Source organism: Myotis nattereri (genome assembly GCF_964212035.1).
Source record: "Myotis nattereri genome assembly, chromosome: 3".
NCBI classification, from domain to species: Eukaryota; Metazoa; Chordata; class Mammalia; order Chiroptera; family Vespertilionidae; genus Myotis; species Myotis nattereri.
In genome coordinates this window covers 185,466,494-185,483,941 of record NC_138077.1, presented here as the reverse complement: position 1 = coordinate 185,483,941, position 17,448 = coordinate 185,466,494, and the positions used below count along the sequence as shown (strand labels likewise).

The 17,448-nt window shown below is 54.0% G+C and overlaps 1 protein-coding gene across 6 annotated transcripts in view; it reads right to left on the bottom strand.

Moving 5' to 3' along the window:
* Positions 1 to 17,448, bottom strand: part of KCNQ4 (potassium voltage-gated channel subfamily Q member 4) — a gene marked incomplete at its 5' end in the record, with an annotated part of 58,612 nt that overhangs the window by 22,800 nt on the left and 18,364 nt on the right. For 4 of the 6 annotated variants that reach the window (XM_081085688.1, XM_081085689.1, XM_081085690.1 and 1 more), the window contains 4 exons: positions 692 to 817; positions 1,411 to 1,586; positions 1,839 to 1,965; positions 2,514 to 2,604. In XM_081085688.1, coding sequence (XP_080941814.1) covers positions 692 to 817; positions 1,411 to 1,586; positions 1,839 to 1,965; positions 2,514 to 2,604 — 520 coding nt within the window. Of the gene's footprint in view, positions 1 to 691; positions 818 to 1,410; positions 1,587 to 1,838; positions 1,966 to 2,513; positions 2,605 to 6,730; positions 6,772 to 17,448 lie in introns of those variants that run through there. The other 2 variants (XM_081085692.1, XM_081085693.1) reach the window with 2 other exon arrangements.

Here is a 17,448-nt window from a genome sequence, read left to right as displayed (position 1 = left end):
CTGGTCACAAGGACTTGTCATGGGGATTGGCTAGGGCAGTGGTCGGCAAACTCATTAGTCAACAGAGCCAAATATCAACAGTACAACCATTGAAATTTCTTTTGAGAGCCAAATTTTTTAAACTTAAACTATATAGGTAGGTACACTGTTATTACCTTAACTAGGGTACTCCTAAGCTGGCGTTTGCTAAAAACGTCCTCAATCTGTTTGAGGTACGTTCGCTGAGGTCGACCCCTTCCAACTCTCCCATCCACACTCGTCTTGTATACTTGTTTCGTCTATCTCCTTTCCGAAAACCGACTTCTGCGCATGGACCACAAAGTTTCAATCGCACTGTAGGTGCGCGCACGAGGTATTTTGTGGAAGAGTCACACTAAAGGGGTCAAAGAGCTGCATGTGGCTCGCGAGCCGTGGTTTGCCGACCACTGTGGTAGGGGCACAGACAAATCCCGCCCCTCCCCACCCCCCAGCCCCATGCTGGATACAGGCCACAGGGCTTGGCATCTGGGATTAGATGGGGGCACAAGCAGGTCCAGGGGGCAAATTGGGGAGCTAGCATACAGACTGGTCATAGGGGCCCCAGCCGTAGCAGAGAGAACAGGGACAGGCCTGCCCAACCCTGAGTCGGAGGCTGAATCGGAGGCCACAAGGGTCAGAGATGGTCCTAAGGGGAAGGGAGACCCTCGCGTACCGTTCCCCACCAAAGCGAGTCAGCGTAGGAGGAGAAGTCGGAGTTGGCGTCCTTCTCGGCCAGATAGACCAGGAAGGAGGCGAAGATGAGCACCAGGAACCCGATGTACCAGGCGGTGATCAGCTCCTGCGGGGGCACAGGTGAGACCACAGGTGGGACCGAGGCGGGAAGGCGGGAGGAAGTGGGGGACGCTGAGCCCACCTTGGGAAGGGAATTAAAAAGTACCCCACCCTTTGTCGTTCCCAGGCGCCTGTCTCTACTCCTCCCATCAGGGACACCCGGCCCCTCGTTCCCGCAATGGCCAGGCCTTAAAACCGCAGGGCACGCCCCGCCCCCGCCCTTGACCTTCCAGGTTCCACGCTCAGACCTGCGCCCCTAGACCCATCTTGCCCCGCCCCCAAACCCCACTTTAAGGTTTCGATCTGGCCCCACATCTAGCCTCGCCCCCATCCCACCCTCAGACTCGTCCCAGCTCCCCACTTTGCTGTGAACGGAGACGCGGCAACCAGAAGCCTCTAAATGAGACCCTCAAGCCCTTCCCCTCCGCCCCGCCTCCCAGCCGGGTCCAGCCTCCTCGACGCATCCCTGGCCCAGCCACGTCCCCACCTTGTCCCGCCCATTGGCGGTGGGGCCGGACCTCCAGGCGCCCACCCCGCCACGCCCGGCTCCCGGGCTCCGCCCGACCGGCCGCGCCCCGCCGCGCCGCGCCGCGCCCTCACCTTGCTGTGCGCCATGACCACGGAGCCCAGCAGCTTCCAGGTGCCGCCGCGGCGGTCCATGCGCACCATGCGCAGGATCTGCAGGAAGCGCATGCTGCGCAGCGCAGACGTGGCGAAGATGTTGCCCTGCGTGCCCGCGGCGATGACGGCCACCGAGGCCACGAACACGATGAAGTCTGCAGGGGCGGGGATGGTGCGGTCACGGCCGCCGCCAACAACCCAGCCCACCCCGCGTCAGAAACCCGAGGTTGGGGATTCCTGAAATAGTGGGGCCATGGGGGGGGGGGGGGTAAAGGAGGTGGGGGGAGAGGGCCCCTTGAGTCTGTGCCAGCAGCCAGGGTCCGGGTCAGATATGGGGTCAGGGTGTCAACCCTGGGACTTGGGGGTCACGGGTCAGGTAAAGGGTAGAGGGGTTCAGGCCTTATTACCTATGACACAGAAGGGTTTTCTGGCAAAGCGGAAGCGGCCCTGCCATCCTCGGTAGCGGCAGCAGCATCCGGCGGACCAGACACGGATGATGTACTCCAGGCCAAACACCACGATCATCACAAATTCCTGTGGGGCCAGGGCCTGAGCTCTCCCCAGTCTCCAGCCCTGACGCAGCCTGGAGTCCCTGGGGTAGAGGTACTAGGGTCTCCTCAGCCCACTTCTCCTGGAGGTGCTTACACCTGGGTGAACCGAGGGGCATTCTCGAAGGCAGGTGGCCCCTTCCAAAGAGACTGAAAATCCAAGTCTGTCCTGTCTGTCCCCGTGAGCTGTCGGGGTTTCTCTCCTCACCCCACCCTCCCACTCCTAGTCACCCCGGACTCTAAAGCAGACTAAGTGGCATAAAGGGTGGCTGTCTGTCAGCTGTCCCCTCCGAGAAGTTTCTGTTTGGGGGTGGCGTTAGCAGTTTGGGTCCTGAGAAGGAGTGGGACCTACTCACCTCCTCTCGGCCCATCATAAGCCCTGGCATAGAGGCAGGAGGTCCCCAACACCTGCTATAAAGCAGGAGATGAAACCCAGAGATGGGCAGCCACCAGCTCAGGGAACACAGCACAGGAGGCCACGCTCTGAGCCATGGTATAAAAAGGCCTCCCTCAGACAGGGACTCCAGCACTCACCAAGATGAGGAGACACTCATTGGCAAGTTCCTGGTGCTCCTGGATAGTGGACAGCACGGACAACACCAGGCAGGTGAACACCAGCAAAAATCTGCAATAGCGGCATGAAGGAAGGGTTAGACTGCTGGGTGGGCAGGACAGCCAAGAAGCCTCACTCAGCAGGGGGCTGTGGAGTCAGAGGAGGAGGGAAGCATTGTTTGAGAAGAGGTATCTGCAGAGCAGATAGAAGGTTCGGAATCAGAGTTCCCTGGAATCGTGGCTTGTGCTGAACACCAAAGGGAGCAGCCCCCAGTCTCCAGGCTACTGAGTCACAGGCCCCTTGATGTAGCTTCAAGAGGCAGGTTGATCTGGACTGGCCCAGGGGCCCACAGTCAGGAACACCTCCAGGCTCAGCCATTCACAACCTCAGCCCCTGGCTCTGAGGTTGTCTTGAGAGAAGTGCTCCAGAGATTGAGGGAGGGGAAAGGGCAGGTCAGCAGCTGAAGGAGGGAAGGGACCCCCATTCCCTATGACACCTGAGGTGGCAGAAGCATGGTTTCATCTGCAGAATGGGGTCAATTGTCTTACTTTTGTGGGCACTTAAGAAATTAAATAATCTGATAGCTATGGAAGGAAAGGGAACTAGGGAGAACAGGTAGAGAGAGAAGAATAAAGAGTGCAGAGGGGGAGAGGGTGTGAAGAAGGGAATCAGGCATCAAGGAGCCATGAGGTGGAGGCCTGGAATGCCCCTGAAGGAAGCAGGAAGCGACTGAGTGGCCCAGAACCAGATGTTTAGACAAGGAAGGAACTTTAGAACCCACCTCTCCCACCACTCCCTCAGCCCCAATTTCACACATAAGGGGATGGAGGCCCAGGGAACAAAAGGCATCGCCAAAGGTCGCTCAGTGTGTCCAGGGTGAGGTTAGAACCAGGTTCTTAACATTTCGGTGGATGGGCAGAAGGGAAAGGACATGAGGACAGAAGCTGGTGGCCCCCAGAGGATGTGAGTGTGTGACGGAGGCAGGATGAGGGGAAGATGCAGCAACAGGGAATGCTGGACTCCTGGAAGCTCTCCTTTTTGGGATGGGGGGGGGGGGTAGTGAGGGAGTGGGGAGTGGTTACAGGACATGTGCCCTGGAAGAGACACCTGAGGGAATGGACTTCTCTGGAAACACATCCCTTGTGGATTGACCCACACAGCCTCCCCCAAATGTTCCCAGAGTCTCCCCACCTGGGTCTGCTGATGCTGCATTCTGCCTAAAATACCTCACCATGGTAGCCTGCTGAGACTGCTCCCTTTCCCCACACAACTCTCCCTGCTCAAGGAGCCCTCTGGATGCCCCCTCCCAATGCTGGTCTCCCTGTATGTGGCCTGAATCACTTTCAACATAGCTTTGAGTTCATGTTTCATGGTGACAGGGGCATGGGCTGGGAATCAGAGAGACCTGGGTTCGAATTCCAGTCCTGCCATGTGTGTGGCCCTGGGAAAGTCACCCACCTTCCCAAGACAGTCTCCTCATCTACAAAGCAGGGACTGACAGGACAAAACCATGGAAAGGGTATGGCTACACCCTGACCCACTTACACCTCCATGGACAGGGGCTCCCGGCCTGCTCGGAGGGCAGGTGTAGGGCTGCGTCCCAGCACATGCCCCTGGGTGGAGGAGGTAGGTGGCAGATGTCAGTAAAGAGTTTTGAATGAATGAGGGAGGAGGAGGCCTCCTTGGCCAGTTCCAGACAAGAGCTAAGTCAGCGAAGACATAAGGCACTGTGCTCTCCCGCACCAGCTCCTCCTGTTCAATAATTAACCACAGAAAACGCAGTGGCCACATCCACTGGGAAGAGAGACTGTCTCTGACACAGGGCTCAAGGGCGGAGGGTCCTCCCTGAGGTCTTCTCATCCAGCCCCCTCCTCTGGGAAGGGCTGCAGCCAAATCTTGATGGGCCTGTACCCCAATGCTGGACAGTAATCCTTCAGTCCCATTGCTCAGCAACACTAGAGGCTGTCTACTGAGTGTTCCAAAAGAATTTTTTTCTCAACATTTTTCTTTCGATGCCAATAGATACACATCTATGAATGTCCGCTTCATAATAGGTTAATTTTAAAAAGTAGCTTGTAGAACCTTAAGGGCAGTGTGATCAAAATTTTTAACACGCAGATGTCTTTTATATACTGTACTAGAGGCCCAGTGCATGAATTCGTGCACAGATGGGATCTGGCTGGCCCACCCCGATTGGGGCCGATTGGGGCCAGGCTGGCATGGGGCAGTGGGGGGGCCGTGGGAGGTCGGCCAGCCGGCCTTGCCCCTGCATTAGGTTGGGGGGGGGGGCAATCAGAGGCAGAGCTGGCCATGGGGAGAGGTTGCCGCAGGCAGTTGGCTGACCGGCCCTGTCCCGGATTGGGGGGCGGGGGCTCAACCACGGCCGCAGTGCGTGTCAAAGCAACCAGTTGTTCTGGTCGTTCTGGTCATTCCGTCATTCGGTCGCTTGGCTTTTATATACGGAGATACCAAGAGTCAGCGGGAGTCACCTCTGGGTGGAAAAGTGAAGAGTGACTTGGTTTTTGTTTTGCTTTTTGCTTCTCTGCACTTCCTAACATTTTTTAGAATAAACATGGGTATTCTCTTGCCTCTATAACTTGTCTCCTGTGCCCATTTCTTCTACAACTCACTTCTACCTCTATGACTTTCTAAATAAACTTTCTCTTATGGTTTGAGTCTTGGCTCTGAATTATTTCTTAGCCGGAACTCAAGTACTGAGGTCCAGTCTAACTCCATCAGTTTAACACCTGGTGCCATTTCACCACCAACACATGCACATGGGGAATTCATATAAGCATGAAGATTCCAAACACATAAAACAAAATGAGGTATAACTGTCATTCCGTGCTAAGGGCGAGGGGGAGGGAGAGAAGTGATCCACAGGAAGACGAAAAGAGCTACTGTTTAATACATTGAGCCATCTTGAAACAATAGGTCACAAAAAGGACTTTGACCAAAGGGTCTTGCTGGGTTCTTCCCTGTCAATTACACCTAATATTTTAGATATTAAAATACAGTCGTTCATCTATGATGATGGCTCCCCTCCTGGAGCAAGTCTGTTGTCTAAATTCCTTTTAGGCAATAAGGTCAAAAGGTTCTTCCTGAGCCTTCTGGGCTTTTAATGTTTTTAGCTCGAAAGAACCTGCATGCTAGTGTAGCACATCTTGGGGTGACTCATCTGTACCCCTACACTTATAATGTAAACAACTTTATCGAGTTTTGAATTAATGTCAATTCAAAAACTGACACAGTGTTCTAGCCGTTAAATATTAAAATTGTGGTGGACCCAGAGAAGAAACATTCATTTGATGTGAACCCTGAGAAGGAATTTATCTGCTGAGATGACTTCCCACGGTCAATGGAGGGCCAAAATTTTATAAATAAGAGCCTAGCAGGGATTTGCTGACAGGGGTTCCTCACATACAAGAAAGAAAGGAAGAAAGGAAGAAAGGAAGAAAGGAAGAAAGGAAGAAAGGAAGAAAGGAAGAAAGAAAGAAAGAAAGAAAGAAAGAAAGAAAGAAAGAAAGAAAGGAGAGAGAGAGAGAGAGAGAGAGAGAGAGAGAGAGAGAGAGAGAGGAAGGAAGGAAGGAAGGAAGGAAGGAAGGAAGGAAGGAAGGAAGGAAGGAAGGAAGAAGGGTAATCACAATCTAATATAAAATTTAAAACGCATTTCCTTAAAAATACAAATGGGGGAAGACCCACTGTGAATCCTGCCCCCAGCCCCTTACACAATCGCCTTTGCCATCAAGCAGGTGTGAGGGGTGGCAGTCTCTCCCCAGAGTCCAGCTCACATATCCAACTGCCTATGCAATGTCTCTCTGTGGATGTCTAATGGCCTCTCAAACCAAATGTGCCCAAAAACACACTCTCAATTTGCCCTCAAATCTTGCTCCTCTCCAGTCTCCCCATTTCAATAAAGGCACCACCCAGGGGCTCGGGCTGCAGATCTAAGTTAAGCCTTGATTCTCCTTTTTCTCACCCTCCACATCCTGTCCTTTAGAAACTTCTGTGGGCTCTACCTTCAGAATATATTCCTGTAGAGGCCACGGCTCACCACTAGCCACCACCTCCTGGCCCCTGACTGGTCTCCCTGCCTCCACGCTGGCCCTATTGTCACCACTCTCTCCCAAGCAGCCAGAGTGATCCTCCTGGGATACAAAGCCAGAAGCCATCATTCTCCTCAAAACTCTCCACTGACCTCCCATGGCACTTCAAGGGCGAAGTCCAGCCCCTCAGCATGCCCAGCAAGGCCCTCTGAGATCCGGCCTGCACCTCCACCTCTTCAATTTGATCTCCCCTTTCAGCCCTAGATCACTGGGCTCCAGCATTCTGCCGTCCTTGCCCTTCCGGGAACACACCGAACGTATTTCCACCTCCAGGCTTTGCACTTACTTAGCTGTTTTCTCTGCTATTTATTGCTCCCTTACTCATCCAGCTCTCTGTTCAAACATCACTTCCTTGGAGTCCCCAGCCACCCCCTCTCCAAAATAGCAATCCATCTGTACTCTCTCTCCCTTTGCCCTGCTTTATTTATTTTTCATAGCAGTGTTGAAAGACGGAGTAAACGAATAGCAGAATTGCACATTAAACAAACACCAAGACACCACATCACCAAAGCCCACAGTTTGTACCCACTGAAGAGGTACCCAAAGCTGTTAGTACATCCATCTTTGACCTGTCAGTCTCCCCAGCATCTTCATGAGAAGGGATGAGAAGGCAGGCCTCTGACCCTGACCAGTTCCACTTGATAGATGCTGTTTCAAAAGCCCCTGCTGGCTGGTTTGTCTCAGTGGATAGAGCCTGTGGACTGAAGGGTCCTGGGTTCGATTCCAATCAGTGGCACCTGCCTGGGTTGCGGGCTCAGTCCCCAGTAGGGGCATGCAGAAGGCAGCCGATCAATGATTCTCTCTTATCATTGATGTTCCTATCTCTCTCTCCCTCTCTCTTCCTCTCTGAAATAAATAAAAATATTAAAAATAAATAAAATAAAAATCCTATGTAATAAAAGCCTAATATGCAAATTGTCCCCTTAACTGGGAGTTCGACCAGGAGTTCAACCAGGGGCGGGGACAGCAGCAGCAGGTGGTGGGGGAAGGGAGGTGCCCCCTGCCAGCAGCTGCTAGGGACCCTACCCATGCACGAATTTCATGCACTGGGCCTCTAGTAAATAAATAAATAAAAAGCCCCTGAACTTCACCTCCCTCTGCCTTTATGCACTGGGTAGGATTTTCCTCAACCTAGATGCTCAGTACAGCCAAGCAGATGCATTTGGCCTGAGAGAGAACATCCTGTGTACCAGGCACCTGCGTAACTGTTCCTATATTCCAGAAGCAGAAATGGGGTCCAGGAAGGGACCCTCTTGCTCAAGATCACACAGTGAATTAGTGACCAAGCTGGGGCTAGAAGCCCAGCTCAGGTTGACCTCCAAGCTGCCTTGGCCTTCTTGGGGGGGCGGTGCTCACACAGATACCCACTCTTTGGACAGCAGAAGAGAGATCAATGTCTGGAGCTTAGGGAGGGAGAGACGAGGGAAGGAGTCCTGAGCTGGGGTGCGACTGTGTCTGCCAGAACCAGAGTGTGACTTCATTCGTGCAACAAATAAGGTCTGTAAGGATTGTCTCTGGCCCCGCTTGGGGCCTCAGCTTCTCCATCTATCCAAGTGTAGATGGCACACAGGAGCTGGCTGGCATGGGCCTCTATAACCGCCCCAGCAGAGAGGCCAGACTGGCAGCCACTTTCTGGAGCCTCTCTGCTCATCATGTCTGGCAATGTGGAGCCCTTGCCAAGCCCAGGAGGCAGAGCTGGGACAGGTGGGCACTGCAGGGCTGGCTCTCCCTGGCTGGGGCTTATAGTGCGACTAATCGCAGCCCTTCCTCCCTACCCCAAACCCCCCATTCTGTGACTATCCCAGTCCTTCAGGATGGCAGCAAGGAACAGGCGAATGGTTTGCTTAGAACTGTTGTTCTCAAACTGTAGCAGGCGTCAGAATCACCTGGAGGGCTTGTTAAAAGGCTGATGTGTGGGCCCCACTCCTAGAGTGCCTGCTTCAGTAAGTGTGAAGTGGGGCCTGAGAATCTGCTTTGCTACAAAGTTCCCTGGTGATGCTAATGTTGCTCCTCTGGGAACCACACTTTGAAAATCACTGACTTGGCTAATGGGAGTGGTTATGGCTGACCAGTTATTAGCTACCTCAAGGCTTTTTAAACAATTGTATTCATTGCCTTATCCTCCCCTCTTCCCCCAACACGCCCAGCCTAGCTCAAATCATTGCCCAGAAGCAGCCACAGAGCAGGGGAGCGAGGAAAGCCGTTCTGGGGAGGCGGGTATCATGCCAACATTGGCTTTTCCCCTGATTCCTCTGTGAGCCTGTAACTGCTCCTGCTGGCCCAGGGTTCCTGTTGGCCAGGCGCTGTGCCAGGCCTTCTGCATGCATATTCTTCATCACTCCTCGCGACTCCATGAGAGCGGTCCTGTAACCACCCAAGGTGGACCCACGAGGACCTGAGGGCTCAGAATGGTGTGCTATGATGGTTGCACAACTCTATGAATATACTAAAGCCATTGAATTATACACTTTAAAAGGGGGGTTATGGAAGGTTATTTCAAAGGAAAAAAGCAGGAAGAAAGTTAAATTCGGTTGTCCAAAGTCATCAGGCTGGGACCTGAACCGCAGTCCACCAGGACCACCAGCCATACTATCTCTCTGGGCCTCAGTTCCCTGTCTGCAACATGCGATGGGGGTCGTCAGCCTTATGACTCTCTAGCAATGGGGTAGAGGGAGAAGGTCAATCCTGAGCTCAGTTCCAGATTCTCTGAGATGTTCCCTGGAGAAACAGATGCCTGGAGGCTAGACACTTGGGGATATGGTGTGTGTGTGTGTGTGTGGTGTGTGTGTGTGTGGTGTGTGTGGTGTGTGTGTGTGTGTGTGGTGTGTGTGTGTGTGGTGTGTGTGTGTGGTGTGTGTGTGTGGTGTGTGTGTGTGTGGTGTGTGTGTGTGGTGTGTGTGTGGTGTGTGTGTGGTATGTGTGTGTGGTATGTGTGTGTGTGGTGTGTGTGTGGGGGGGAGTGGTGTTTACACAGCAGAAAAGAGGTTATCGCCTAGCCCAGTGGTTGGCAAACTCATTAGTCAACAGAGCCAAATATCAACAGTACAACGATTGAAATTTCTTTTGAGAGCCAAATTTTTTAAACTTAAACTATATAGGTAGGTACATTGTTATTAATTTAATTAGGGTACTCCTAAGGCTTAGGAAGAGCCACACTCAAGGGGCCAAAGAGCCGCATGTGGCTCGTGAGCCGCAGTTTGCCGACCACGGGCTTAGCCTCTCAGAGCCACATTCACTCAAGAAACTTTAATTATTATCTATGCACAGCCAGGTTTATTGTGAAGCTAGAAATGAATAATCCAGGCCCCTCAAAATTTAACCAAGTCTCACACAGCAGTGACATGATGGGCAAGGTGATGACAGTGTGCCCAGGGGGTGGGGGAACCCAAGGCAGCTTTAGCAAAGACAAAGTGGGGGGATCAGGGAAGACTTGTTGGAGGAGGTGACGAGTTCAGGAGTGAGGGTGCCCCAAGCGGAGAAAGCAGTGCAAGCCCAGGGCAGCCAGCAGCCAGCAGTTCTGGATGGTGATGGCCCCAAATAAAGGGTCTCTGGGGAAATCAGACAGGGCCAGACCCAGGGGCCTTGAGTGGTCCCCTTAGGCATTATGAACATTATCCGGAAGGCAATGGGGAGCCATTGAAGAGTTTTAAGAGAGAGAATGACAAGGCCTGACTTGTGTTTCAGGACCACCGCTCAGGGGCAGTATGGAGTGTGGATTAGAGGAAAGGCAAGTAGAAGGCTCTACAATAATTCCGATTATCCAGAGATGATGGTGGGAGCACTAGCGAGAAGTGGATGGTCTGGAGAAAGTTTGAGGAAGTAGGACTTTTTGGTGATTACTTGGGAGAAGGACTCATATTTGAGTGGGCACCAGGATGGTGAGGACACCATGTGCGAACTATGATGGGAGACCCCCGTAGAGGAGGGGCGTGGGGGCGGCGAGTTCCACTGTGGACGTGCTGAGATGGAGAGGACCGTGGGACACCGGGCAAACACTCAGGAGGTGTGAAGAGAGAGACCTGAGCCGGAAATGCAGACTTGGGGGACATCGGGGTGGTAACTGAGGCCATGGGAGCCGCTGAGACAGTCCAGAGAGCATGTGGCGAATTTAGAGGAGGACCCCGTGGAACTCCAGATGGGAGGAGAGACCCTCCACCCAGACTGGGAAGGCACAGCCAGCAAGATGGGAGGGAAGCAGAAGAGAGAGGAGCAGGCCAAGAGAAGAAAGGGTTTCACGGAGGAGGGAATGGACGACAGTGTCAAATGCTGCCGAGAGGTCAAGCGAGATAAGCCTGAAAAATGTTCCCTGAAGTTGGTCGCTGGGTACCTGGGCAAGGGCAGCCTCGGAGGAGGAAAGGCCCGGAGCAGGCCCAGCCGGGGTGGGAAAGGGAGAGGGCAGCGAGGACGTGGAGACAGAGTGTAGGTATAACTATTTTAAGAAGTTTGACGCAGAGAGTAGTGGATGAGATCGGTAAGCTGGAGAAGGATACAGAGCACAGGGATTTTTTTGTTTTTTTTAACACAAGAGAGGCAGGTGCAAGGAGAGAGGGAGAAGTTGAGAGGTGGGAGAGAGAGGGAATGCCAGTGGATGTTGTCCCCAGGGCAGCAGAGGACGAAGGGCTAGTGCTGAGCAGAAAGGACCTAGCCAGCTTCCCTGGGGCAGGCGGGAAGGGGGAGGGACTGGGTGGGAGAGGAGGGTGGGGGACAGGGGATGCTCAGAGAGCTCACACGGGCTCGACTTTCTCTGTGAAGAGGAGGTCAGGTCTACTTGTCAGCGGTGCAGAGCAGGGCGGGTGGGCGGGTCTGAAGAGGTTCGAGTCAGCCTGTGTCTAGGATGGAGGGAAACTGACCAGGCCCTGGAGAGGGGTCCCTTGGGAACACAGGGCCAACAGCGAAGAGGGAGGAAAGATGCAGAATATCGTAGGTGCTCCTCACATGCATTTTTGGTTTTGTTTGGTTAGAGGATTTGGGGGTTTGTTTTTGTTTTTAAGCCTTGATGACCCTGAGGGAGAAGCAGACTGTGTAGGATGAGGGGACCCCCACCCCAAAACCAGGCTACAGTGAATGCAGAACCTGACCTTGCTCCTTCCTTCCTCCCTGGCTTCCTTCCTTCCTCCCCTCTCTCCAGTGTCCCTCCTCCCAGACAGCCCTGCCCATGCCTGCCACCTGCTTGGCCACCAGCTGGCACCCTCATCTGGCCTTGGGAGTAGGTGGCCCCTTCCTCAGCCCCCAGACCAGGAGCCCAAAGGCAAGGTGCTGTCTTCCCTCCTGGGGACAGATGGGTCCAATTCGTCCAGTTCAGCCAAGGTCCCTGGAGGGCAGAGGCCACGCCCTCACCACCCTCGGGTGGAAAGGGCTTCCTAACCCCCAACCAGAGCTGATATGACCGAAGGGACCTCAGCTAGATGTGAGGGGCACCTCCTGATGGGGTGCAGGGGGCCTGGAGGGCCCGGGCTCCTCTGGGAAGAACAGGCTTTACTTTCTCTCGCAGGGGGGCCAAGGGGAGGGGCAGTCAGCCAGGCCTCAGAGCAAGGCTCTTTCCAAGAATCCTCAGGGGCTGGGACCAGAAGTTTCCCCTGATCCAGCGATTCTAAATATGGCCAAGGGAGCAAAAGCATGTGACCCAGGGCCCCACACCAGGGCTGCTGCGCGGCCGTGGCTCCTCTGGGCCAGGGGCTGGCGTGGGGGCTCGGGGTCAGGGATGAGGTCTCCATGGAGCCTCAGTTTCCCTGGCTGAAACATGAAGGTGAGGGACAACTCAATGAGGGATGAAGTCCCTTCAGCCTTATGACCCTCCCGCTGTGGGGTGGAGGGGAGAGGACTGTCCCTCAGGTCAGTTCCAGATTCTTTGAGGATGTCCCTGGAGGGACAGCAGCCGCCAGCACATCGTACAAACTATGAAAAAAATGCCCCTCTTGGAGGACCAACAAAATAAAGGCATTCTCTTTCGCCTGAAAAATTATACAAAGTTGACTCCTTTAGATGGCCCCATTAGAAACAGGCGGCCCTTCCTCTGGGCTGACCCAGCCCTGGGCACAGTCTCCATTTCAGCACCACCGGCATCCTCTCGGCCAGGCCCCTTGGCGGGTCCAGGATGCCCGAGGAGCAGCCCTGACAGCCACCACAGCCCTGGAAAGGCCAACTTCATGTGGTTCCACGTGGCTCCACGCCCCTCTCCTGCTGCCACGGGCTCATCTAGAACTGGACACTGACCCAAGAAAGGTGCCTCCTCAGCCGGGCTCAGCGAATGATGTCGCCTTTTCGAGAACCACAGAGGAAAGCTGGCGGGGGTGCAGAGAAGTGGAGCGGAGACGGATGCTCCAGAACCATCAGCCCTCCTCCACTCCCTGAAGCCCACATGCGCTCCTGCCATGACGCCCCGAAGCCTGCCCCTTCCTTGCAGCAGGCAGCCTCGCCCCCAGGCCGACTTTCCTTGAGTATGGATGGCCTCGGTCCCACTATGGTGCGGAAGGCAGTGTCTTCTGGAGCAGGTGTTTAATGAGTCAGAGCCTGGTCCCTGCTCACCTGGACCTGCTCCAGCCCCTCCTACCTGTTCTCACTGCTTCCCTCTGCCATGCCAGCTAGACTGCCTGGTGTCTCAGGTAAGTGGGCTGAGCAACACATCAACAGGAGCCACGGGGGGGAGCAAGGGGGAGCAGGGGCCATCCATCCGCTCAGGGCTGGTCAGACAGTGCTGGCTCCTCAAATGAACGGAGCGTGGGAAACCCAAGAAGGAGGCCAGCAAAGCAAGAGTGAACTAAGGGGCGGAATACGGGCAGCCTGGGTTTTAGAAACTTAAACACGATGATGGCCAATGGAAACTGCCCCCCAGTTCCACCTGACCAGCTTCAGATGGATTTGGGTGACTCAGTTTTACATGCTGAGCTGGGCATGAGATTTCATTTGGACTAAGAGCTTAGCTGCCTTTTTTTTTTTTTTTTTTTTAAGGGTGAAATCCACTGAATTGTAGGCTCAGGCTCAAGCTCCTCAGCATGCCATCTCACCCTCTACCACTCGGGGCCCAACCTGGCACTTGGGACTCTGTTGTCACAGCTCTGTTCCCTTTCCCCACCTTTGCTCACGCTCCCCCTCCTCCAGCCTGGCTGAGTTAGGTGGGTGGGCGCCCCCACCCCAGGCTCCCTAATCTCCCATCCCCATCTCCATGCTCACCTCCATCATGGCATTTACCTCAGTGCAGGAAAAGCTCTGAGTACCTGCCTCCTCCTGCAGACCGAGAGCTGATTGAGGTCCTGTCCATTTCACCTTGAATGCCCTGTGCCCAACTCAGAATGGTGCTGGGCACCACCCACCTCCCCAGTGGGCATCGCCCTGCTGGCCACTTCAGACTCCACATCTCAGCCTTCCCTGTGGCAGGTGGGATTATGAGGGAACCCAGGTGGGTAGCAACTCCAGGAACCACACAGCCCAGAGCCACAGAGCATTCACTCACTCACTTACTCATTCATTCATTCTGTAAGTATTGAATGACTGACTGACTGAGAGCTCGCCATGGGCTAGGCACAAAGACAGACACTGACCCTGCCTTCGTGAAACTTAACATCCCATGGGGGAAGAGAGCTAATCCACAAATAAAGGGTGAAAATGTGAACAAAAGGGGGCTATGCAATAAACCTCACAAGCTCAGGGGAGTGGGGCCACTTAACAGGCCCAACAAGCTCAGTGACCAAAAGTAGCCACACAGGATCTTCTGATGATAAATTCCTAACGGGGCAGGTCACAGCAGGTGTTCATTTCCCAGGCCTGTAGTTGCCTTTGCAAAGGTCAATCTTTACCTTAAGTCAGCGGTTCTCAACCTGTGGGTCGCGACCCTTTCACAGGGTTCACCTAAGACCATCGGAAAACACATATATAATTACATATTGTTCTTGTGATTAATCATTATGCTTTAATTATGTTCAATTTGTGACAATGAAATTGGGGGTCACCACAACATGAGGAACTGTATTAAAGGGTCGCGGCTTTAGGAAGGTTGAGAACCACTGCCTTAAGTGAGCTTTGCCTGTTGTTCTTATGCATCTAGGATAACATACCTTTGAAAGGTCAGGGTAATTTTCTTTTCCTCAAAGGCACAAGAGATTTCCCCATTTGCTTTCTCCCACCTCCTTCATTTCCCACCAATGGATTTCATGCACTTTCCTTGAGTCTTCTCCTTTGATTCTAATGTAAAAAATTAGCTGAGACCTTGCTCCCTGGCACATGCCATCAGTTTGGATCAAATAAACTAGTAAAATTCTCTATAGGTTTGGACGTTTCTTACATCAACAAAAATGTCAGATGATGATGGAGAACAATTAAGTGGGAAGAAGGGATGAGGAACATCGGGAGTCAAGGGAGGTCACTGTATAGAGAGTGGTCCGGGCAAACAGGTTTGAGAAGGTGACATTTGAGCAGAGATCTGAAGGAAATGAGGGTGTGAGCCATGTGGGTATCTGGGAGAAGAGGGATCAGCAAGTATCAGAGACCTGAGCCAGAGGGTGCCTGGTGTGTTCCAGAACCACAGTGCTCCGGAGAGAGTACGCCAGGGGCGAATGGGAGGCTGTGAGGGCAGAGCGGCGGTGGAGGTGTGAAGCAGACCATCTACCGGCTGTTGTGAGGATTTGGGCTTTTACTCCAAGTGACATGGGGAGTTCTGTGCAGGGGGAAACATGATCTCCTTATGTTTGCAAAAGATCACACAGGCTGTTGAGTGGAGGGGCAATGGTATGTGTCAGGAAGCTAATAGTATAAATCAAGTAAGAGATGATGGTGACTTGTACAAGGGGGAAGTGGAGGTGGCAAGAGGTGATCAAATACTGACTATACTTTGGCACTGAAAGATCCCTTAGAGCCAATCAACCACCTTGTTTACTATATAGATGGGACATTGAGTCCCAAAGAGGGACATGACCTACCAGTGACCATACAGTAGATCAGAGACAGAGCTGGGCCTGGGCCAGGATTTCCCAATTCATATGGTCATTTCTCTTGATTTTTTTCCTCTTTCCCTAGAAGGACCCAGGCACCTGCCCCTCACCCCCACCTCAAAAATTCCCTCCTCTTGCTGCCCTCCCTGCTGCATGTGACAGGGTGGCACTGGGTTCGAGGATTGACCAGGCCTCCAGCTACTTGAGCCTGGCAGGGGTCAGGGTCACCTCTAAGGAGCCTTCTATGCTCTGAATCAGCAGAACCTGTGCAAAGCGGGGGAGGGAGGAGAGGGGGAAGAGTCCAAAACGGGGAAAGAGCTTAGTCCCCACCTTGGTTCTTAGCACTCCAGGAGCAGAGAGGACACACTGGGAGCTGACAAGGTGGAACAGGATCTGCAGGAAGGGCTGGGCCCCCAGGAGAGTGCAGGCTCTAAGACAGCTCAGCCTGGGAGTCCTGCAGACTCAGCCACTGAGGATCCCCCCAGTGGGAGGTTTAGGGGGCATGATGGGAAACGGGCATTTCAATGCCTTTGCTACTAATAAGCAAAGCAGCATGCAAATTCATAAGCCACACCTGGGGCGGTTGGTTAGAGTTGCCCTGAGAGCCTTGCTTCTCATTGGAACCCCAAGTCCAGGACCAGCCAGACTGAATCCAGCAAGACTGACTCCAATGTACTCTTTCAGCTGGGAAAGGCTTGCTGTGTGACCTTGGGCCAGGAGAGCAACTTCTCTGGGCCTGTTTCACAGCCAAGGTGGAAGGGTGGTTAAGAGGGTCTGATGCTGGAAGCTGGAAGCACATCCACAGACCCTCTCCATTTCTTTGGCCTGTAAGGGGAGAGGCTGCCCAGCCTGAGGCTCCCGCTGATTCAGAGTCCTCTAAAAGGCAGCAGCCTGTTCGGTGGCTCTGGAAGAGGTGTCAGAGTTGGCGACAGCAGAAGGGGAGGCACAGGATGTGGGCAGAGCCAGGACTCTGCATCAATGGGCTCTCTAGCCTGACTCTGTCACCACTCAGCTGAGGAGCTGGGAAACTACAGTTTATTCCTCAGCCTAAGGAAGGGATGAGAAAGGAGGGCCCTATTTTTCGCGGATCCCCCTGGGACTGGTGACTTCAGCTTCCCAAATGGGAAGATGCCCTGGGCAGCTCCTGAAGCTGCTAGTCTGGGGGACTTCTAGAGTCTCCAGCGGAGGGTCTTTTACGTTTCATTTGCATGGTGCTCCTTGTGTGCCCGCAAAGTCTAGAGAGCCCTTCTACCTCCAAAACTCCCCTATAATTGAATATATAAATGATAGCGAGGAGGAGTCGGGGTAGACCAAAGCAGAACTTCCAATAGCTCATTAACCACAGAAAGGGTGCTGGGGGTCAGGGGAAGCGGGCCGATTGCACCTCTGGTCCTGATGCCCCCACCTCTTCTGAGAAAGACAGACCCCTACATGTTTCAGAGCCAAAAGAACTGGCTTGAATTCAGCTCTAACCCTGACCCCTGCCAGGCTCAAGAACTCAGCCTAGGCTGTGAACTGTCCCTCCGTGAGACTCAGTTTCTCTGTCTGTCCAGGGTGCCGATGATGCCTGGTGCGGCAGTCTGCAGGCAGGCGCCTGGCCCGGAAGAACTCCCGCGCGGAGGGGCTGGGGAAAGCTTGGGTTCACTTGGGGACGCAGAGGAGGCTGACACCAGGCGGGGCTCCTCGGGAGAGGGAGGGGATCCTGGAGGGGAGGGCTCCTGGGGACTCCTCCCCCCGCGGGGCCCGCGGCCTCCTTCCCCGCAGGGACCCCTTCCCTCCCGCAGAGCCGCCGCGGTCTGCGCCCGGGTCCGCGCCCCCGGGTCCGCCAGGCTAGCCCCAGGTTTCGGCGCGGGGAGGGGCAACCTGGAAGGGGCGGGGCACGCCGG